This window comes from Mixophyes fleayi, chromosome 4 (genome assembly GCF_038048845.1).
Source record: "Mixophyes fleayi isolate aMixFle1 chromosome 4, aMixFle1.hap1, whole genome shotgun sequence".
Classification (NCBI taxonomy): domain Eukaryota; kingdom Metazoa; phylum Chordata; class Amphibia; order Anura; family Limnodynastidae; genus Mixophyes; species Mixophyes fleayi.
In genome coordinates this window covers 196939567-196963307 of record NC_134405.1, presented here as the reverse complement: position 1 = coordinate 196963307, position 23741 = coordinate 196939567, and the positions used below count along the sequence as shown (strand labels likewise).

At 43.1% G+C, this 23741-nt stretch overlaps 1 protein-coding gene across 3 annotated transcripts in view; it reads left to right on the top strand.

The window, feature by feature from the left end:
* Nucleotides 1-23301, top strand: part of SCAF11 (SR-related CTD associated factor 11) — an 83781-nt gene extending 60480 nt beyond the window's left edge. For 2 of the 3 annotated variants that reach the window (XM_075209081.1, XM_075209083.1), the window contains 4 exons: nt 3560-3906; nt 16983-17201; nt 17404-17523; nt 22573-23301. In XM_075209081.1, the coding sequence (XP_075065182.1) occupies nt 3560-3906; nt 16983-17201; nt 17404-17523; nt 22573-22686 (800 nt within the window). In that variant the 3' untranslated portion in view covers nt 22687-23301. The remainder of the gene's footprint in view (nt 1-3559; nt 3907-16982; nt 17202-17403; nt 17524-22572) is intronic. The other variant, XM_075209082.1, reaches the window with a different exon arrangement.
* The last annotated feature ends 440 nt before the right edge of the window (nt 23302-23741 follow it).

Here is a 23741-nt window from a genome sequence, read left to right as displayed (position 1 = left end):
AGACCAGTATGGATTTGCTGGATAAATTGTCTCAGAATGGGATTCTCCTGGAAGTTTATAAGACCCCTTTAATAATGAATTGGCAGAGTTTAAACAAACTCCTTGGATGTTTAATTTAGACTGTGAAGATGTTACTCACACATATACAAGTCTGTATGTTGGACTGAGGAAGCAACTGCAAAATAAGTTTTTGAAGCGTACCATAAAAAGGGTAGAATGTTCCCTGTACATCACTGCTTGGCTCATCTAGTCTGCACATGGTTTCAGTTTACCATAGGTTAATAAAACAATGGGCAGACTAGATTTGGCTAAGCGTTTCTTATCTGCTGTCAAATGTCTATCACGTTGTGAAAGAACTTATGAATAAGGAATAGGCACAGGTGGAAAAGTGTCAATCTAACGCAGATTGAAACGTGTCCATTAAGTGATGAAGCGCCTTAGAAGTTTAACTTTTTTCTAAAAGTAAATGCACCTGTGATTAGTATGTCAACTAGGACTACTATCCCTATTGAAGATGGGGTCCCCTGATGGATCACATGAATATAGAAAGTTGTTTTAAAAAGCTTCCTGCTTTATCTCTAGCCACTTTGAAATCAGGAATAGCCATGCCATTGGTGGCCAGGACACTAAGATTGTGGGGAGAGATACTTTATACAGGAGAGAGTGAGCAGGCAATACATGTTAGAAAATTAATTAGGTTATGCAGAGAGACATAGAACGTTTTTGTGTGAATCATCTTTCTACACCATTGCTTTTTCAGCAAGAGCATGGTATTGACAGTGGTGACTAGGAGAACTCTCGTCACACACTTGGACAGCAGATGCTTGGTAAAAAAGGAAACAAATACAATAGCAAATCTTCCGGTTGAAGGGTCTCTTTGGGGACCCTATAAGATAGAACTCTTCTGGGAGTTGATCTAACTGCCTGCCTCGAGAGAAGGTCTAAATAACTCTACACTTTCGTCAGCATCTCAGAGGTGAGAAGTCATAGGCCAGGGAGACAATACAGCAAGCACAATATTAGTGCTGCACTCAGTCCTTTCGGGCATTCAAACTTAAGGGAGGACAAATCAGAGGTCCCCACAATGACTATTGCCAGGATGAGTCCTCATTAACGCTATTAGAGGCTGAATTGGACACAGTATGTAGAAATATAGACCCACTCTATCACAGATCAATGGGTGTGTGACATTGTAAGAAATGAATGCAAGTTGGTTTCATCAGTGCCCTTTGGGGAACTTTCTTGTTCCTTTCAGAACTTCCTTGTCAGAAAATCACCAGAAGATTGTCAGTGTTCTGCATCTGAAGAGGCTCAACTTGTTTCTTCGTTCCTGACACTTTTGCTTGGAATCTGTGACTTCTATCCTCTCAGCCATCAGTGGATATTTTCTTATGTCCATAGATCTTCAGGATTCCTATTTTCGCATTCCTGTCGCAGTTCATCACATGAAATTTTTTCAGATTCAGGCTCATAGGCCAGCACTTTCAGTTCACCTGCCTACCCTTTAGAATGGTGACATCTCCAAGAAGTTTTACTAGGGTGCTAGTTACTCTCCTAGTGGAATTAAGAAAGCAAGGAGTCATGATACAGCCCTATCTAGATAATATCCTTGTGGTGAGGAATTCAAAACATATTGTCAACTACAGGAGAGCTCATGTGATATCTTTTTTGGCAGAAGCATGACTGAATTGTGAATAGGACATTCATCCCATCACAGCAAATAGTTTCTTGGGGTTCAGAGAAACACTATACAGAACAAAGTGTCTTCGTCAGAGGAAAGGTGTATCAAGAGCCAGTCTCTAGCACATAAACTGCTGTCTAGTCATCAACTTTGAATAAGGGATTCCATTTATTCAGAATGTCTTCCTCTATTCTAGAGATCCTGGGCTAGGTGGCACATGTGGAATCTCTAACCCAGTGAGATCAGAAGCAGATCATGTCATCGCCCTGTCAAAAACCATCAGGAAATCTCCACCAAATGAGATGCCCAAAATTAAAGGCAAGAGGAGTGTTTTGGAGAGCCGTCGGGGATAATACGATAGATTCCATTCTAACAAGCTGGAGAGCCTATCTTCAGGAACAGATGGCACAAGCGGCTTTACGTCACGTAAATTTCTTAGAAATGAGAACAGAGTGGAAGTCAGTTCAGCATTTTCATCTTTAAAAATAAGAGAAATCTCTCCGAATATTCTCAGACAACAATGTTACCTATGTAGCAGGCAAACAGAATAGCTGATTACATCAGTTGAGAACATATTTATTCAGCAGGAAGTGCATCAGCTACTAATAGGAAAATTTAGGTATCTTCAAGTGTACATTATGGCAACAAGCCAAAATACTATGGTACCCAGATTTTTCTCTTGTCACAAAGCTACGGGGACAAAGGGACTAGATGTTTTGACAGTTTTTTCGACATTCTACCTGGGGTATGTCTTCCCTCAGTTTCCACTCATTGCTCGCATTCTAAAAAAGACCAGAAAAGAGAAGGCATAAGTAATAGCAATACTGCAATTTTGACTACTCCATTCATGGTTTCTAGTAGCCTGGGAGATGCTCCTGGAGCAGTCATGGCAACTACCTCTTAGGCTAGATCTTCTGCACCAAGGCCCAGTTTTTCGTCCAAATCCAGAGCAGCTTACTTTAATTGCATGGTGATTAAGCGGAAACTGCTACGGTGTAAAGGAGTCTCTGAGCAAGTGAACTCTTCCAAAGTCTTATTACAGAATTTGAGAGAAATGTATCACATTGTGATTCTAAATTCAGCCCAGCTGCAGCAACATTCCACAGGTCTTTGACTTACTTCAAGATGATTTCAGTAAAGTTCTTGCATTACCAATACTCTTGTGTCTTTTTTTAGATGCCAGATTAGCTTTAGATGTGTTGGTTAATTGTCTCCCAAGCAGTGAAGAAGATCCGTCCCTCTGTTAGGTTCTTTCTGGCTCCAGCGGACCGTTGGCGTTTGGTAAGGGCAATTTCCAGAGCTTTGCAAAGTAGCTGGATAGATAATCTATCCACACCTTAACTAGCCGTCCTCATCTGAATGTCTTCCATTGACTCCAAATTTGGAGTCAATTCTCCTCAGTGCATATGTGGCTGATTTGTTCTTTGTAGCCATACCTATTGTAATGATTGCCATGGAGGATTGAAGTGGAAAAATGTGAACTATGCTTACCTTTATTTCCTTTTCATTAAAATACTCCATAGAAACTCTTCCCCAACCATGTTTGATATGTTTGCTTTCAGATAAAGCTTGGGAAGTTAGTCAAAGATGTAAGGAAAGAGGAGGAGCTGCCTTAAATACTGTCTGGGGTCATTTTCTTTACATGTCTGTCTAAACCAGAAAGGGAGCCTATCCATTGTAATGGCTACCATGGAGGATTTAGAGAACAATAAATTAACAATAAGCATAAGTCTCCATTTTCATTAACAAAAGTTAGTAGCTGCCATTTGTCTGCAAAACTGCAGTGTTTTAAGAGCATAATATACTCTAGCCCTGCCAAAACTTGGCTAAAAGTGAAAAAAAAATTAAAGATTCTCAAACACTTTTCTTTCAAAACAGATCAAGCCCTGAAAGACCAACCAAGTCAGCAAAATGAAAGCGCTCCGGTCCCTGTAAATATGGTGCAGACTCAAATGAATGTAGTGCAGCAGCCAATGAATGCACCTCCTCAACCAATGAATATTTTCCCTTATCCAGTGGGTGTGCATCCTCCTATAGTGAACATCCAACACAATCCATATAACCTTCATCAGCAACTTCCTATCCATCTCCACCCTGCACTACCTCTTGTTCAGGTATCTGCTCCATCTAGTGTGCCTCAGGGATTACCCCCACCCCCACCACCACCTCCACCATCCCAGCAAGTCAATTACATTGCTCCACAGCAAGATGGAAAACCAGTGCAGGTATTTGTTTTGCAAATGTTTATATAGAGTTTACTGTTATAAATTTCTTTGTTAAATGTTTTAAATAAACTGCAGGAGTGTATATTTTGGCTTCTAGTAAACCATTATACTTTTCAGATAAGCGCAAATAGTTTTTATGGCAGTAACTCATGCAATGTGTCCCACAGAGAACAGGGGTGCTCATGTGACTGGGATTGCTTCACCCGTGTTACGCGCTGTAATGATTTGGGGCCATTTGCATGCACTTGTGAAAAATTGATCTATTGTATGCATTTTGAGAAAACAGACTCTTTAACATTTTAAGAGGTTTGAACACCTTTTATCTGTCTATCTGTGCTCATCTGTATGTCCCCAGTGTAAGTGAGCAGTGCAGAAAAATAATTGGAATATTAACAGCATAGTGTTGCAGAAAATAAGTGTACTTCTCTCATGGGAGGCAGTGACCTGTCCTCTTGCATGATTACGTGAACACAGGGCTCAATGTTACCAGCTCAGTGTCATCATCATCATTTATATAGCGCAGCAAGCTTTACAATTGGTCATGACATGAGGTGGGTAATGGAGACGTGTAAAGTCAACATTCAACATAACAGAGTAGTTATGTGAGTATACTGTCAAACTGTTGAAGGAACGTTGTGGTGCCAAACGTACCTTTGTATGAATGAAGTTCATACATCCAACTTGCCATTCTGTTTTTAGAAGTGGCCTGTCTGAATGTTCACAGCTGCACAGATTTTGACTCCCACAAGACCTGCACAATGACACTGCAGAGCTGGTGGGAGGAAGTGACCTGTAATTGTGAAGGCTGGGCTGCATGTGAAGAGTAGTGACATGATAGAAGTACAGGATGGAGGCAAGTTTGAAGCCACAGTCTGCTGGTTAGTAGGAGCAGCAGGGTCCTTCAATAACACATTATAGTGAAAAAAGGCACTGCAAAACTAGTGTGGGAAGATTTTGGTGTTGAATGCACCTCCTGTGTGAAGTTTATTATTCTAACTTGTTAATACTTATGTTTCATGAGCTCCAATAAGGTGAGTAAAAATCATGTGACTTTGTGTTTACTAGATGAGTCCAGTTGGAGTGTGGTTTTTTTATTTTGATAAATTTTTCTCACCAGTATGTAGTTTAACTGCAGTGTTTTTGTGGTAGTGCATTGTTCAGGTAAAATAGATCTATATCACACCATTCATGCAATTGCCTAATATGCTTTAGTCAAGTGTGGGAAAAAGCAGCCTACAGGCGATAGATAATACAGCCACCTAGTTCCACAAGTGGTAAAGCTTACAATATAATTGGAAAAGGGGACGTCTGTGACGAGAGAAGTGCGTGGTTTTAAGTGAATATTGAGACAGTTGGGAGGGTGTGTGTGTGTATTTATTACAAATATAGAATGTAAATCAGGTTTATTCACTTTGTCTAAAACCTGCACTTGATTTCCGACATTTTAGTTTTGGAGACCTTTTTGGTGGGGAGAGTGATGTGTTGTGCAGAATTGTTTAATTTAGAGATGTTCACTGACCCCTGTGTTCTGGGGGTTTGGATCTGGATTAACTTCGTGGTTTGGCAAAACCGCCCTTGTGTGTTTTGACTTTGGATCCCTATTTTTTTGTAAAATCACACAATTTAGCTTTTTTCCCCTATATTATTATTAACCTCAATAACACTAATTTCAAATCATTTGCAGTCATTTTGCACCGTCTCACAGGTCACAATATTATTTTCAAACAAAGACTGGAGTGACCTGGCTGGATGCTAAGCGACGGAGCAATGACACACATATAGCACATCTAGGAAACCTTGCCACACAGCATTGTCAGTAAAGAAAAGTGGTGCAAGACGGCATTGTCCTTGTATCATGAAATCAGTTAGGGTTCATTTGATTGCTCCACCCGTTTCTTGGATAACTGTGGTAATTCTACAGCTAATACATGACGAAGAGCGCTGACAACCCCACCCCTGGATGCGTTCTTTTCAAACCCAGACCAATCCAGGGTGCCAAACAATGCACTAAAAAGCCATTGTAGTTCACAGCAAAAAGCAAGTTCATCACTGAGCTTCGAATCGCCCCCAATTCACAGAAAATTATAATATAGTTAGGTACCTTTGACGTAAAGTGCAGATAACAAACACTTTGTGCAATACTGATGAAACAGCAGCAAAGTGGAAGGTAATACATATACACGTCTATTTAGACATCCATGCTTATATTACTTCTGCAAGCAACATTGTTCTTTGATAATAAAACTGTTGTCTTTATACCATTCAAAATTTTTTTATAATATTCCTCCACCATTCTTTGGATGTTGATAGTAGGATCAGGTAGAGTTACAGCAGAGATGTCACTAATTTTGGTCAGTTCTTTTACAGTAGACGAGACCAGATGTCAAAATGTTGTACTGAGCCATCTGCATCATCAATGGGTGTCTAAGATTTTTGCAAAGCACACAACCGTATATAGCACATGTAGGTAACATTGGCACACAGCGGTAGCTGGAAGGAGAATTGGTGCAAGATGAAATTGTCCTTGGGCCCTCCAACCCACCCTTATGTTGGATCTTAAAAAGGACATGCACACTTTAACCAACCAAGCACTTCAGCGACAAGGAGTGCCACTTTTCAGACTGATGTGCTTGGTTTGTTTGGGCCCCCACAAAACAAGCTTACAATGGCCTTAAGGCATCTAAGGTAACAGTGCTGTTAATGAACTCTACTGTGGCTAGATGCTGTCGTCGTCATCAGCCTCATCCTTGCCCTCATCAGTTTGCACACCATCCTCACACATTATTAATTCATCACCGCTGGAATCCACCACCACCATTACAGAAGTCTCAGTATTTTGATATAATTGGTGGGAAAGGCCTTCCTCGTGCAAACTGAAGTTTAATTTTATGAACATCATCTTTTCCACATTTTGAGAAAGTAGCCCCCTACATCGATCGCTGACAAGGTTCCCGGCTGTGCTGAAAACTCTTTCCGAGGTACACTGGAGGGTGGGCAGCTTAGGCAGTGCAAAGTGAGTTGGTACTCGGGTCTCCAATTCCCTTTTTTTTCCTCACAGTATGTAAAGGGACTGTCTGATGTGTCTATTTCTATGCTGTCGTGAAAATAATCCTCCACCATCCTTTGGATGTTTATAGGATCAGGTGGAGTTACAGCAGAAGTGTCCCTAATTTTGGTCAATTATTTTACAGTAGACAAGACCAGATGTCAAAATGTTGTGCTGAGTCAGCTTTGCAAAGAGACTCAGGGATGATGCAGATAAGTTTCTTTTTTTTTTTTGTTTTTTTTTCCTAGCAGCAGGTGACTGAGAAACTGACGGAGGAGACGCCGTCCTGGCACGTAACATCTGAGCAGTCATTTTGCTCACCGGGAGCTCCTTGCATCTCTTCAGATCTGGGTCAGTTGGAAACAAAGAGAAGACATAGCTCTTAAATCGAGGATCAAGCACAGTAGCCAAAATGTAGTGATCCGATTTCAAGATTTTGATAACTCTTGGATCCTGGCGAAGTGAATAAAGTACTTCATCTACAAGTCCGACATACTTGGCGTAATTGCATTGTTTAATCTCCTCCAGTTTCTCAAGCTGCTTTTCCAAAAGTTTAAGGGAATCACTTGACTCAAGCTAGTAGTGTCTGAACTCACTTCACATTTGACTACTTCAAATGGTTTCAGCACCTTGCACAACACGGAAAGTGTTCTCCACTGCGCTTGAGTAAAATACACCTCCCCTCCTTTCCCAATGTCATGGCTTGTGGAGTAAGCGTGAATGACTTTTCGCTGTTCCTCCATCCGCAGAAGCATATACAGGGTGGAATTCCACCTTGTCACCACCTCTTGCTTCAGTTGGTGACAGGGCAAATTAAAGTGCTTTTGTAGCTGATGCAATCTTCTACATGCTGTTGCTGAATGCCGGAAATGTCCAGATGTTTTGCGGGCCACATACAGCATCTCCTGCACGTCCCTGTCATTTTTTAAAAAGCTCTGCACAACCAAGTTTACTGTGTGAGCAAAACAGGGAATGTGAAGGAATTCACTCGGCTGTAATGCTCTAACAATATTATTGGTGTTATCAGAAATTACATATCCTGAGGAGAGTCCAAGCAGGATAAGCCATGTTGCAATGACATCCCTTTTTGTAACAGATTGACAGCTGTATGCTTCTGTTACACAGAGTAGCCTGCCTTTGAAAAATGTGATGTACTTTGGTTCATGCTGCTGCTGTTCCTGCTGGTGAAGGTGAATGACCAACCCAATGGGCTTTCACTGTCATATAAGCTTTAGTTTGCCCAGTTCTGCTTGTCCACATATCTGTGGTTGTGTACAGTGGGTAGAATGGCATTTTGTAGCCAAATAATTACTTTTTTACGATCTGCTAAAGTACTGAGCGGGCTGGGCTAGGTTCTCAGATCTGCTAAATTCGGTTCTCGGGGAACCGAGCCTGAGCATCTCTAGTTTAATTCCGAAAAAGCAAAATGAAATGTCACTTATCCACAGTTTTACCATTAAAAACTGCAAGTCATGTGCAAATTTGCAAATGTTTGCGTGGCTTCAAATATAAGAAAAAATGATCTTTTATTGAAATAACAAATATGTAAAACCCTTCAATGAATGCAGGGAAATTTTGTGAATATTGGTGTTGAAGAAAGGTGTGTTGCTGTCACTTTTTTAGTGCAGTTTAAAAAGAGTACTATATATCCCTAGTGGCCCTAAGTCTAAATGGATATTGTTGGCAAGCTAGTGTGAGTTACATAATAATTCACAAATTAGAAAATCTGCTACTTATTACCACTGTGGTCCAAATAGTATAATCTATACCAAACTATATAAACAAATTAGTATTCTTTATCTCTCTATTTTGGTTTACAGCCGCACAACTAGCTTGTCTCACTGAAAATGTTATTCTTTAATATGTCACTTGGGTCATGATTGATTGTAGTTCTTATTAATGGGTTTAGTAGCACAAAGTATTTAAAGGCTCAACATAGTCTTACTCTGGGGATATTAGCTGATGTAACAAAGAGAAAACACCTTTTCTCTTTCATCCATCTGGGGGACACTGCTAACCATGGGGTAGGGTAGGGAGGAGTCTGGCACCCAAATAGTTAATCTTTTGCTGCTGACAGGCATATCCCCCCCCGCCCCTTCCCCACAGAACTCAGTTTGAAGTAGGTGCCCTAGGAGTATGGGCTGAAGTTTGGAGAGCTGCACAGTGAACGGAGTTCACTGGGTTTAGGCTTTTTTGTTTTTAGCTGTTGTCACAGTGCACGAGTGGCTCTGTGAGACAGAGCGCACTCCTGAGCAGAGAAGAACTGTACAGCGGGGGAGCCGCGGCACCCGCTGACAGGTTGAAACAGTGAGACTTCTCGCAGTGTGAGATGCGCTCTCGCACTGCTAGCAGAGTGAGGCGCTGCCACAGGCAGTAAGCGCCGGTGCTCTTGCCGCCCCCCGGGGCCATGGAATATACCAAGTTACCAAGTCCCCTCCTCAAGGAAAGAGGAGGGGTAACTTGAGCTAATGGTCGCGCTATTCAGCGCTTTGCAGAGGGGAACAGAGAAGCGGATAGCAGCGATTCCACTCGTGTAACGTTAAATTAACCAGTGAATGTCTGGATCAGGGGCTTTGTGCTGGTTGTGCTGTGACACCTGTACTATTGCAGCCTAAAGACAGTTCACAGGGGGTTAATACCCTTGTGAACCTGTTATCTAAACCAGCAGAGATCCCAGTGGTGGCTGAGACTTCCATCTACCTCTGAGATACAACCCCCAGTGAAGTTAGGAGGGGAAATGAGTGTACAACCTCTGGAGGTAATGAACTAATTTCCTTCCCCGGCACTGCAAGAGTCACCTCACAGTGGGGAGGTGGCGGGATGGTCGGCAGTGGCTAGAGGTCTTGACCGACTAAACCAATTTCTGGAAAATCCCAGGTAAATCCCTGGTAGTTATAAAAGACATAGATCAGCTAATACGCTGTTGTCTCTGTCTGATTCAGAGGGATCGGTGGAGGAAGGTGAATTGTTAGAGGATTCTGATCTTTCATTAATAGAATCAGAAGGAAGCTCCAGGCATCAGGGTATGGACGATCTGGTAAAAGCAGTACGTCACACCTTGGGGTTTATTGAAATAGAGGAGACGAGGTCCTTGGACTGGTCTCTCTTTAAGAAGGCTTCTAAACAGGTGGTCAGGTTCCCTCCCTCAGCAGAGCTGAGAGAGATTGCAGAGGCCTCTTGGAAGCATCCGGACAAGAGGTTCACTGTGCCTAGAAAATTTGGTTCATTATATCCTTTACAAGAGGAGGACATGACCAGATGGGAACAGGTGGCGAGAGTAGATGCGCCTGTGGCGAGACTGGTTCGCCAGACCACGATACCCGTACCAGGAACGGCAGCCCTACAGGATTCGACCGATCATAAGTTGGAAACTTTTTTGAAATCGGTCTTTACACCTGCTAGTACAAGCTTCAGACTGGCATTATCTTCGGCCTGGGTAGCAAGGGCTATGGAAGCCTGGGCTGGGCAGTCGGAGTCCGCATTACAGGATTCGGAACTGCTCCCCTGGCCATACACCTTAAGGAGGCGACAGGATATATATATGAGGCGGCTCAGAATTCAGCCTCCATATCCTCTTCTATTTCTGCTACAGCAGTAGCAGCAAGAAGAACATTATGGTTAAGAGCCTGGGATGCGGATTTAGAGTCAAAAAGATCATTTGAATCCATTCCGTATACTAGTGAGATGCTATTTGGTCCAGAGTTGGACTCCTGGATCTCACAGGCCTCGGGGGGTAGGAGTACGTCCTTGCCTGTGAATGCTCCTAGACCTAGAGTTCCAAGGTTTAGTTCTTTTAGACAGCCTTTTCGCGGTGGCGCGTCTGGCAGAGGCCAGACAGTCGGGTCAAGGGCTGCTGGAGGTAGGAGACAGTCGCTTAGAGGAAGGTCATCCTTTTCCTCCACGGCTGCAAGGTCCTCTTCCGCCAAGCTGCCGGATAGACCAATGGCATGACTACCACCCTCCTCTGATAACGGAGGGGGGAGTGGGAGGAGGGCTGCTGGGGTTTGCCCAGCAGTGGACAGAGTCCTCAGCGAACAGGTGGGTTCAGGGGATCATGAGAAGGGGTTACATGATAGAGTTGGTGGCGCCTGCTCCACACATGTTTTTTGTAACCAGTTTACCCATCTGTCCTCAAAAAAGACAGGCAATGCTCTCTTCTGTCGATTTTTTTTTGCTTCTTTTAAAGGTTATTGTACAGGTTCCGGAGTACCAAAGAAGGGAGGGGTTTTACTCAAACCTATTCTTGGTACAGAAACCGGATGGTTCATTCAGACCAGTGCTGAACCTCAAGCAGCTAAATCTGCATCTGAGAGTAGATTCTTTCAAGATGGAATCCCTAAGATCTGTCATAGATGGCCTGGAGGCAGGCCAGTTCATGACATCAATAGACATCAGGGACGCCTATCTTCATGTGCCGATCTGGCAGGGGCATCAGCCGCTTCTCAGATTCACGGTAGGCTCAGCTCACTATCAGTTCAAAGCTCTTCCGTTCGGGCTTGCCACAGGCCCAAGAGTATCCACAAAGATTATGGCAGCACTCCTTCACTCCAAAGGGGTGCAGATTGTACCTTATTTGGACGATCTTCTAATCAAGGCGTCAACGGTTCAGTTGTTGGAACAACATCTTCGCCTTACGGTGAGGGTGCTGGAACAGCACGTTTGGCTCCTGAATGTAACAAAGTCACAAATGATCCCTTGTCAGAGAATGACATTTTTGGGACTAATAATGGACACTGCAGACAGTTTTTCTTCCAGAGGACAAGATAAGGTCCTTGATGGAGTAAACAGACAGGGTTCTGTCACACAGGAGGCTGTCAGTACTCATGTGTATGAAGCTGCTAGGAAAGATGGTGCCATCTTTCGAGACGCTGCCATACGGAAGGATCTACTCCAGATGTCTTCAATGGGACATTCTGAGGAAGTGGTCGGGGTCCTTCCTCTGCTTGGATCGCCAGTGGATGAGGTTATCTCTAGAGACGAGGAGGTCCCTCAGCTGGTGGTTGTTAAAAGGACAACCTAATAAAGGGAAGATCCTTTGCCCCGTGGGCCTGGATCTTAGTATCCACAGACGCCAGTCTGAGTGGTTGGGGGGTAGTGGTCCTTCACCTAAGGATGCAGGGTCTGTGGTCATAGAGACAGTCGGTTCTTCCCATAAATGTGCTGGAACTTATGGCCATCCTGAAAGCACTGCAGAGGGCTCAGGGTGTGTTACAGGGAAGGCCGGTTCGCATCCAGTCCGACAATGCCACGGCAGTGTCATACATAAACAGACAAGGGGGCACCAGGAGTGCAATAGTGATGAGGGTCACGTTTCAGATTTTTGCCTGGGCAGAAAGAAACGTGCCTGCGCTGTCAGCGGTGTTTATCCCAAGGAAACAGAATGTACAAGCAGACTATCTAAGTCGGCACGAAATTCTACCAGGGGAGTGGGCTCTGCATCCGGAAGTATTCCAGTTGCTGGTGGACAAATGGGGACTTCCGGATCGAGACCTGATGGCGTCAAGAGTCCATAGGAAAGTCCCAGAGTTTTGCGCAAGAACAAGGGACCCACTGGCTGTGGCAGTGGATGACCTAACAATGCCTTGGGACTTCAGGTTAGGATACCTGTTCCCCCCCCCCCCCCCCCCACCTCCCTCCATATCAATGATTCCCAGGGTCCCACGAAGGGTCAGGCAGGGAGATCTACCAGTCATTCTGGTAGCTCCAGCCTGTCCACGAAGGGTATGGTTCCCAGAAATTCTTCTGATAGTTGTAGGTCAAAGGGTTCGGTTGCCACTTCGAAGAGATCTGCTGACCCAAGGACCGTTCTTACATCAGGGTCTAGACTGGCTGAATTTAATGGCATGGCTTTTGAATCCAGTCTGTGGAGAGCCAGAGGGTTCTCTGTGAGTATAGTAGACACTCTCCTAAGAGCCAGGAAGCCAGTTTCGGCTAGGATTTATCACCGCATCTGGCATGTGTATATAACGTGGTGTAAAAAGAAATCTTACAATTCAAAATCCTTTTGTCTGGCTAGATTTCTAGCTTTTTTGCAGGATGGCTTGGATGCGGGTCTCCGGTTGGGAACCTTAAAGGTTCAGGTGTCAGCATTGTCAGTGTATTTTCACAGACGGCTGGCAGAGATTTCGGATGTTAGAAGTTCTTCACATCCAGCCACCCTACGTGCATCCTATGGATCCTTGGGATCTTAATTTGGTCCTGGACATGTTGCAGGAGCCTCCATTTGAACCACTTCGCTCAGCGGAATTGCGGTTATTGACTTGGAAGGCAGTTTTACTGCTGGCTATTGCCTCAGCTAGGAAGGTCTCTGAGCTGGGAGCCTTATCTTATAAAGAACCTTATTTGGTCTTTCATGAGGATAGGGCAGTTTTAAGGACTATTCCATCCTTCCTCCCAAAGGTGGTGTTGGGTTTCCATATTAATCAGTTAATAGTAGTTCCGGTATTCAGAGAGGATCCTCAGGTTACTGGAACAAAAGGAAGTAAATGTTTAGAAGTCGTTAGGGCATTGCGGATATATGTTAAGAGAACTGCAAAGATACGTAAGACAGATTCTCTATTTGTTTTATTTGATTTCGCTAGGCGAGGATGGCCTGCGTCTAAGCAATCAATTGCTAGGTGGCTTTCCCTAACAATTAGGGAGGCTTATGTCCGTTCTAAGCGTCCTGTGCCGAAGCGTATTGTTGCCCATTCTATCCGTTCGGTTGGGGCGTCTTGGGCAGCGCGAAACGGGGCCACAGCGAGCCCACTCTGCAGGGCAGCTACCTGGTCCTCGGTCCATACTTTCACAAAATTCTACCAATTTAATGTTTTTGCGTCTGAGGACGCCTCATTTGGCCATAGTGCTCTACGTGCGGGGCGATCAGAGCGGTCCCACCCATCAGAGGGACTGCTTTAGTAAGTCCCCATGGTTAGCGGTGTCCCCCAGTTGGATGAAAGAGAAGAGGATTTATACTGACGATAAATCGGTTTCTCTGATTCCATCTGGGGGACACTGCATTCCCCCCCCCCCTCCTCTTTTCTTTGTTTTGTGTGTGTTTGGTTGATTGGCTTATCTTCCCAGGGCTTTGTTAATCAAACTGAGTTCTGTGGGGAAAGGGGCGGGGGGATATGCCTGTCGGCAGCAAAAGATTAACTATTTGGGTGCCAGACTCCTCCCTACCCTACTCTACCCCATGGTTAGCGGTGTCCCCCAGATGAAATCAGAGAAACCGATTTATTGCTTACTGAAATTAACCTCTAAACTGGTCACAGAATCAGCATTTCATTAATTAAGGATACAAAAACATAGCTAAATAATATAATCAATCAGGTGCTGATTACTCAATATGCAAACTGTTATTAACAGTGCCCTTTGCAACTGTGCAGCGCTCAAAAATTTGGGCTACTGCAACACTCGGCACCTATATAATGAATAGATAAAATAACAAACATCATAATATAAATGTTGACTTCACAATTGGAGAAATCCAAAAAGTGTTCAACAGAATTCGAATTATGGAGCAGAATTTGTACTCAATCCTCACGAATCCTTTGTGGTTTATGAACATGCCACGAGTGGTTGAAAGTGTGTGGTTAATACTATGGCTTACAGAACGAACATTTTTCTACCCAGGAATTAGCTTGGCCCACAGGCTTGTTTACTGCTGATAAAAAGTGTGGCTGCCGATTGACTGCTGTGGCTTGATGCCATCCCCTGTATATCTGGGAGAACTTTTCAGCTAAGTATACCTGGATTTCCAGAGAATAGCTGCTGTTAACATACTTATCTGTGAGAGTGGTTTCACTAAAACTAGGTCATTAAAAAAAAAAAAGTAATTGCACCCCTGAAAGTACTGAGAGGTCTATAAATTAGCATTGCACATTTAGACTTCAAACCTACTAGACTAGTATATATGAAATTAGGACATTTTGGCAATACAACACTTATACTCCCAAGGAGTCGGCATTAACTATGTTTGTTTTTAATATATTTTATCATTCTTGATTGAAATAAACATTGTTATATAATTGCATATCAGCCTTCTCTTTGCTTGTTGTATCTTTCCACTAAGGAGAACATCTCGTCTCCAATTTGGTTAAAATAACCAGTTTAGACATAATGGGGCATATTTAATTAGGTGCGGGCTACACGCGGAGTGCGCATTTCCGATGGTAATACTGTGCCGCAATAGTTAAGATTTTCCTTTGTAACCTTATGGGGTGCAATGGAAAATCAGCCTTATTGCAGTTCTGCTGTTTCCCTTTGTGGGTTGGTCCGGCGCGTAGCCGTGATGCCCGCATCTAATTGAATATGCCCCAGTGAGACATAATGTTGCTCACAATGGGAATATACACTGAGCAGCCACAGCTTTATAACCACTTGCCTAATATTGTGTAGGTCCCCCTTGTGCTGCCAAAACAGCACTGACCTTATCGAGTCGTGGATTCCACAAGACCTCTGAAAGTGTCCAATGGATTTATTTTCCAGCACATCCCACAGTTGCTTGATCGGATTGAGATCTGGGGAATTTAAAGGCCAAGTCAACACCTTGAACTCTTGTCATGTTCCTCAAACCATTCCTGAACAATTTTTGCAGTGTGGCAGGGCACATTATCTGGCTGGTCACTGCCATCAGGGAATACCATTGCCAAGAAGATGTGTGCTTGGTCTGCAATAATGTTTAGGTAGGTGGTTCGTGTCAGAGTAACATCCACATGAATGCCAGGACCAAGGTTTCCCCGCTGTACATTGCCCAGAGGATCACATTGCCTCCGCCAGCTTGCCTTTTTACCATAGTGCATCCTGGTGCCATCTCTTCATCTCTCTCACACGCACATGGTTGTCCACATAATGTAAAAGAAAACGTGGTTCTTAAGACCAGGCCACCTTCTTCCATTGCTCCGTGGTCCAGTTCTAGTACTTGCGTGCCCATTGTAGGTGCTTTCGGTGGTGGACAGCGTTCAGGATGGACACTCTGGCCAGTTTGTGGCTATGCAGCCACATACAAGGAAGCTGTGATGTGCCCAGAGTACTGAGTGGGTCATTGTCAAACTGGTGTGGGAAGATTTTGGTATAAAACTCTCTCCTCAATGTGGAATTTCACATTTCCTGCTCTCTAATTTCCCTGCTGCAGGTTGCCATTGTAATAGGGCGGTTCAATTACAATCCACAATCTGTACCAAAGCAGTTCTTTTCCACCAAGCTTGTTTCAAGGTGCATACCCACTTCTGTCTTTGGACTAGATGAAGAGTGCCTATTATCACTTTAGGGTTGCTCCTTTTTTATTTGTATTTTTGGTTTTATCTTAAAATACTGCTTGTTTTATGTTCATTTATGTCTCTACCATGAGAACAAGGGGCATCTGGACTGCCTTTATTCCATGCCACTTTTGCATAGTTAAAACCTTTTATTACATTGGTCAAAGTGCACCTAGAAACGCACTTTCCCACAAAAATGCTTGTAGAACTGAAAGTATGCTTCTCATATCTGATCAGAAGTTTGACAGTGACCTAATCTCCATGACCTGCAGAGATGACTGAGAGTCAGTCCTTTGATGGGAAGGAAGTCGGGAACATCCCTGAAAATGTCTCATCGCTTGTTTCTCATTTAAATAATCCCATTGTACAAATCTTTATTTTGTTTCACACAGGACTTCCACTGCTGCTTTATACTTTTGTGGTTTGTAAATGATCGTTAGTGATTGACACTATTGGGAGACTTACTTTGCAGAAATGCACTGTGTGGATTGGTTGATGCACAGGGGCAGGTCTAGTGCATTTTATATTGGATCCCTATAGGCCAGTGTGCTAAAGAAGGGGGAGTGGGAGAGCTGTCTGCTCTGTTAAAAAGTATTACCTCCATTACAAAGTGGAATTTCAGGTTAACTCTGAACAATGTATTTTAGCTTTGCTACATGTTCATAACTGAAAATACTAGTTTTGGAGATTAGTGGTCCTTTTTGATGTTTTTAATTTTTTTGTTTGTTTTTTTGGTTTGGTTTTTTTTAATTAAAGAAACCTATTGACATTTCATTAACTTTTTAAAACAGGGTAATCCCAGTGCTTCTCATGTAAGTAATAATTTGAGTGCACCACTCTTGCCTGCTCCAACAGCAGCCCAAGGAATAGTTGGGACGGTTCTGGGACCAAGTTCTGGTAGTGTGGCAACATCAAGTCACAGCAAAAACGCACATGTTTCTGTAAAATCTGCTGCTCGAAAGGAAAGTATAACAGTGGAAGCCAGTGCGGATAGCTCCAAGAAGGAAAAGGTATATTTAAGAAAAATATGCCAGTGTCATTTTTGGACGTTAAAATTAGAAACTGCTATTTTTGCTCCTTTGTTATCAATTATAATATAAGCCAACTAGAAGGGCTAGCAGGATTGTAACTTGTTACAAATTTACTTAATTGGTTTTAATGTTTTGACAAGTTAAATGTGGTTTTATTGAAATGCCTTTTTTTCATTGCTAGAAAATTCAAATTCAAGAAAGGGCAGCACATGAAGTGAAGGTGGCTATAAAACCATACTATCAAAATAAAGACATCACAAAAGAAGAATATAAGGAGATAGTAAAGAAAGCTGTCGACAAGGTAAGCTCTTAATTTACCACTCGCATTATTAAATGTTCACTTTAAGATTGTTTATCTATTATACACCAAGTATGTGGACACTCGAATATCATTTGCTTGTTGAACATCTAATCCCCCCCCCCCCCCCCCCCCCTCCTCACTTGCTGCTGCTGCCATCAGCCTCCACTTTTCTGGGAAGTGTTCAGACCGCTCCCCCCTTCCCCACCCAAATCTATAATCACGCTGCTGCAGCTCTGCTACCACAATCTGTAGGTCTGCAGCTTTACCCCTCTGGCCCGTCGCTGGTTCCTGTGTGGCTGTGGTTGGGGACTGAGTTTTCTTTTTTCAGGGGGGTACAAGTTGGATGGTATTACAGGTTGGGTGTCTATTTGCAGGAGGATGCTTTAGTGCACGGCTTGATCGGCGGTTCTGTACGTCGTATCTGCAGCTATAGTACCCCTGTCGCATGCTATCTTTAAAGGACAGGGCTGCAATTACGGGGTGCAGGAAACGTTTTATTGTAATAGCGCTGTACCTGAAGTTAGACTGTATTATTTCTGCAGTCAGTGGGGCAGCTGGAATATGGTAAACAATCACATGCTTCTGCCTCCGGTCAGTGCTTTGCACCACATACTGGGCAGTATGCTTGTCCCTGTTGATCACCGCACAACTGTAGGCAGGTAAGGCACGTCCTGTGGGACCCCATATTTTATTTTATTTTATTTATTTTCTAAAAAGGTCCTCAACAGTAACTCCAGGTTACATGTGCAATATAATGCACTCGTGTGATCTCAACATTTTCACTTTTGGTATTTTCAGTTTATCAATTACTTCAAACACTAAAATTATATATCTACCAATTATATATCATTTTTCCTCAAAATCGGTAGCCATTTAAAAAAAAAAGCAAAAAAGAAAATTGGTTCTGCGGCATCTGCATTAATTATGCAGTGCACAGTATGGACAGCTGTGCGGTGCTTGGAGCAAGGGATCGGGAGGTGCTCTGGTGGTTCCTTCGGTGCCACCCCTCTGCTTCCGACGCAGGATATCTTCGGGGAGCCGGCCATAGTCAACGCAGACTGTGCCCGTCGTCCCTAGCTGAGGATCCGCTGCTTCACTGTGCGCACGGAGGTTGGCAACAGGTAAGTGAAATTGCCGTCCAGACGGTCAGGCATGTACGCATTGTGCACAGCTTGCTGGTCTGGGGCCTGCAAGCCGTGATACGCCTGGGGGTTCGTGCCAATCTGAGGAACCACCTGTGCTAGCTCACTTGCTAAGGCTGTGGTTCGGCTTGTATAACCAGCCTGGGTACATGGTCTTGTGACTTAGGTGCGAGGTTTGGTTTGCAATCTCCCCTATAAAGAGGAGGAAATGGATTCAGCTGCGCCTCCTCCTTCCATAAGCGCAGGAGGGTGGCAGCGTACCTGCAGTGAAATATGTCCCATTCTGCCGATTCTTTTTAGGAGGATGGTGAAGTAGTTGTTGACTCTGAGGTTGAGAACTCTTCTATGGTGGAAGAAATTTCTCTTGACTGTTAATGTGTACAGGGTGTAGCTCTTCCTTTACCAGGCAGTCAAGGATTTCTAGTAGTTTCCTTTTCCTACCACTTGCATGATCTATTCCGTTGAGCAGCACTGGATTGTAAGTACCAGATGTTCCGTCCACTACAATCATCTTCTCATATTTCCCCGGAGGTTAGGGCACACTGGGAGGCACCCCTACTGGTATGTGGTCAGGTGCCAAGGTTGGCTAGGGTCGCTTTCTCATTTTTTCCTCCGCTGCCTCTTGACGACAGTCTGTTGAACCAAGGTTGTTCTTGGGTTCATATTTTGTGGTGGTGGGTGACTCCATGCAGTCTGCTTTGTCATCGTTGCTTACCACAGTTGTCGAGAGTTCATCTGTTCTGCAGTTTCTGGGTTCTGACTGGCCAAAGTGTGACCGGTTTTCCTGAGGAAATACAATCTCTAAAACACAGATTATTTTTGGACAGGCGGCTCTGTTTGAGATTAATTGGGGCGCAAATAACTGTTTCTGCTCATCACACTCTCTCTAGTCCTTTCAGCCGCTGTGAGGTCTAATATGGCTTCTTCAAACACTTACATTTTTGTGGAGGTATTTTATTGGGCCACAGCTTTGCACCATCATTGTTCAGATAAAAGAGAGAAAAAAAAAACTCCTCCTGTTTTTGTTCTACAAACCCAGAATGGCCTGGCACAGTTCAACGTCAGCGGTTAGGCAGTTGATGTGTCGGGTGTTCTGCTTTTCTAGGGTCAGTGAATGGAATTGTGACAGGATGGACTGCCTATGCCACCCTGTCTGTTGTTGCTGGGGACTGGCTGGGCTTACTTTGCCACCGTTCGCTTTCGGTATCCCAAATGTGCCCTCTAACCGCAGTAAGAGAGGCTTATAAATGCTGCCACCACTGGACTCCTTACCGGAATCCAGTACCGGATTTCTTTTGGGTAACTGACGCTGCTAGTTTACCTGTTACAGGCTTACCTGGGCTGGTACCTCTGATCTTTTCCTATGGATCAGGGTTGCTGTGGATGGATCCCCCCTGGCCCATCACACTGGCCAGAGCTGCTGGGTAGTGGGCGGGTCAGCGCGGACGGGTCTGCTGGGCTGTCCTACTTCAGTGTGTCAGGCACACTATTGGTTACAAAATCTGCAGCATTGCCCATTCTCGATTTTGGTTTAGACCTTGGTGGCAATAGATGTCAGCCTTTGGAGTTGGGGCACCCTCTTCTGTTTACGCCTAGTTTTCACGGACGTTGCAACAATCCAACCTTTTCACTGTAATGGTACTGCGAGTGGTGTTCGGCGCTCTAATGAGCGAGCAGCATTTGCTGTTGGGAACGAAGATGAACATTCTGTCAAAGTATGTCACAGAGGTGCCGTACCAACCTCACTGGGGTGACACCACAAGTTTTTAGCCATGAGAAGGATGCATTGGCTCTTTTGGTGGACTGAAGCTCATGTTGTGGCAGTTATGCAAATCTACTCAGGAGGAGGATATTTGGAAGCAAGACTTGGCAGAACCACATATTTCAGTTTGTCTGTTCTAGGATGAGAGATCCTCTGGCTGTCCAAGTAGACGCCATGTCTGTTCTTTGCTAGTTCCATTTAGTTTACCTATTCCCATCGGTAGCTATGCTTACAAGTGTTTTGAAATATGTATTGAGAGAAGGTGGCCTTGGACGGTTTGGTAAACTGACGTTCTCTCCATGGTGGGGAGGTTGGTCGTGGCAGCTGCTGATACGATTAGACCTAAACAGAGATCACAACAGACCTTGACTTAACAGGATGTCTTTCCTCAACGGTGTGGCTGTTGAAGCCATGATTTTTTGAGCTAAAGGTTTGTCTAAGCGCGTGGTGCAAACCATGCTTTGGGCTTGCAAGCCGCTTTCAGCTAAATTGTTCGTCTTGTCTAAAAGACATGTATTGCCGGGTGTGGATAAAAAGGGATCTCTTCTCTTTTCTTTCAACTCTGCAGGTGGCTTATGTTTTGGCCAAGACAGGCTGGCTGCTGATTTGCACCTTACTTTTTCTCAGGGCCAGCTGTCTGCACCCTTTTTAGTTTTAAGAAGGTTTGACTGCTTTACAGCATTCCATGTTTGATCCCCTGGACAGGATGGTTCTGATGCGTCTTCCTTGGGAAACAGAAAGTCGAGTAACAGACAAGATGACTAAAGAAACTGAGATTTCAGCAATATCCTGCAAATCTCATCCTTTTATTGTTCATAAGGTTAAGGCAGGTTTTTCACTTAAGTTTTTCTTTAGGTGGTGTCAAGAATCTGTATAAGGGGGATAGTCGGCCTGTTCCTAAAATTATTCAGCCTCGCTCTGACGGGTCTGTGTGTGTTCCTAGGGCGCACAGCATAGTGCCTTGTATGAGCAGCTGGGTAAGGCGGCCAAATAGTCATCTCTTGCACATGTTTACTCTGGTTTCTGCTTTCATGTGTCTTGCATCTGGGGATATACGTTTTTACAGAGTGGTTCTTTGCACTGTTCTTCTGAGCGTCCCTGCACTTAACTGCGGCTTTGTCATGTCCCCCGTGTCCCCCAATTGGATGTGGGGAAAAAATAGGATTTTTATACTTTCATATAATCCATTTCTCCTAGTCCATTGGGGGGACACTGGGTGGCCACACTTGACAATGATTCCTTCCTTTCTTTCTCTAACCAAGCCTTAAAGGAAAGGAGACTATAAACATAAACTGAGACTTAAGCAGGGAGTGTGGAATAGGGGGGAGACTTTCTTAAATGTCCCTGGTGTCCCCCAATGGACTAGGAGAAATGGATTTTATGCAAGTATAAAAATCCTATTTTCCTTGTCTGCAGAACTTTTTCTCTTTGCACAAATAATTTACAGATTAGCTTTATCAAGTACTCTAGAGATGGCAGAGCATTTTGTAACTGAGCGAAACAAGAAGATATAGTTTTAATCTGAAACTAAAAAGGTTAAAATGGTTTTTATAAGTGGCCATTGCTACGATAATTGTGTGTAGTATCCCATTCAGTTACATTAGTCTGTGTACACTACCCTGCTCTTATTGGCCTTGTAATTCATTCTACCCTTTCCCCTGATGCTTCTTACCTCATACAAACTGCTGGTAGAGAAGATGATGTCCCTGCTATCGTACACCATGATGTGGCTTAATGTGAATGATTGTGTCATGGGTACGCTTACAGCCAGAGTAGTAGTGTAATGTGATACCCAGGGACATGAGTCTCTTATATATGAGGTAGGAGTTTGAGGAGCAAATCAGGGTGGTGGAGGAGAAAGGAATCACAATGGAGGTGTACATACAGCTGCTAGTTGTGAGAAATGAATTACAGGATAGGAGAAGGTGAGGAGAAATGAGTAGCTGTAATATTTTCAAATATATACTGTAAATATCAGATCAAAAATGGCATAAAAAATTATATTCTAAACATAAGATATATTTTCCTTGTTGACCCAATCTTAAAAAATCTTCATTTTTGTCTTGGGCTGTGCAATTCTTAAGTATCCGTAATGTATTTTTTAAAATTTACAACGCCTTTCATTCATAACCAATTATTTCTTAGGTCTGTCACAGTAAAAGTGGAGAAGTTGATTCAGCTAAAGTGGCAAATCTTGTGAAAGCGTATGTGGACAAGTACAAACACAATCGCAAAAAGGGGACAGAGGACAAACTGTGAGCCACAGATCATCACTGGAATTACCACAATAGATTAAGGACTACTACAGTCACTGTCAAAGTGCAATTTCAGTGTGTCAACATAATTGTTCACAACTGTGATTGAAATCGGGTTTTGATAAAATTATTTTTCAATGTAGGAAAGTTTGATTTAAAAATCTCCCTTTCCGTTTTTTTTTTTCTCCCCCCTAAACAGACTTTAAATGGATTTTTTGTTTTTACTAGGATGAACGTATGGTTAATAATGATGTACAGCGTTTTGACTTAATGATGTGTGTAATATTAGAGATGTTAAATCTCAATGCTTGGCTATTGGCCAGTTACTGTGTGTACAGTACATGTAATCTGTTAAAAATCCTGATCATGAGAACTTTGATTGTGTTTTTCCTCTAATCATAGTGAGATGTTTTTCTTGGCTCCTTTCTAGTCTAACTGGACACTCTGGTCTTTAAGTGTACCCAATGTATGAAAGTGTCTGTACCTTGATATAGAATCTGTTTAGAAAATAAACTTTCGAATAACAATATGCTACTGCAAAATTTTGTGTCCAACAAATATATATTTTTTTAAGATGGACACCAACTATGGAAACACCAAATAAATATTATGCTGCTTGTTTGTTTTGTCTTTATTCATTCAGGGTATATGCACACAGTGTGGATTTTTTTTGATTTATTTTTTTTTAAATGTCTTAATGGTCACTATAATTGAACTTGTCCAAGATCACAAATTATTTCAAAACTTACCATGCAATAAAAATACTGAGGAATTTCTTTTGCTGTACAAAGTCCTTGGTTTGGCACAATTATTCATTTCAATCAGAGGCACTATCTTGTTGTTTTGCTTTGTTTTTATTTGTATGTTTTAACGTCTCTTTTGGTATGAAACATGTATTTCTGGTATGTTAGATTTGGAAAATAACAGTTATAAGGTTACCAGCTGTCAATGTTCTACTTATTACTCATTTTTCATACTGTAGAACACCTCTAGATATGCTTATACTCCACAGTACCCCATTGCCTTCCTCTCCTGAGATAAGTGAAGCTTGTGTATTAA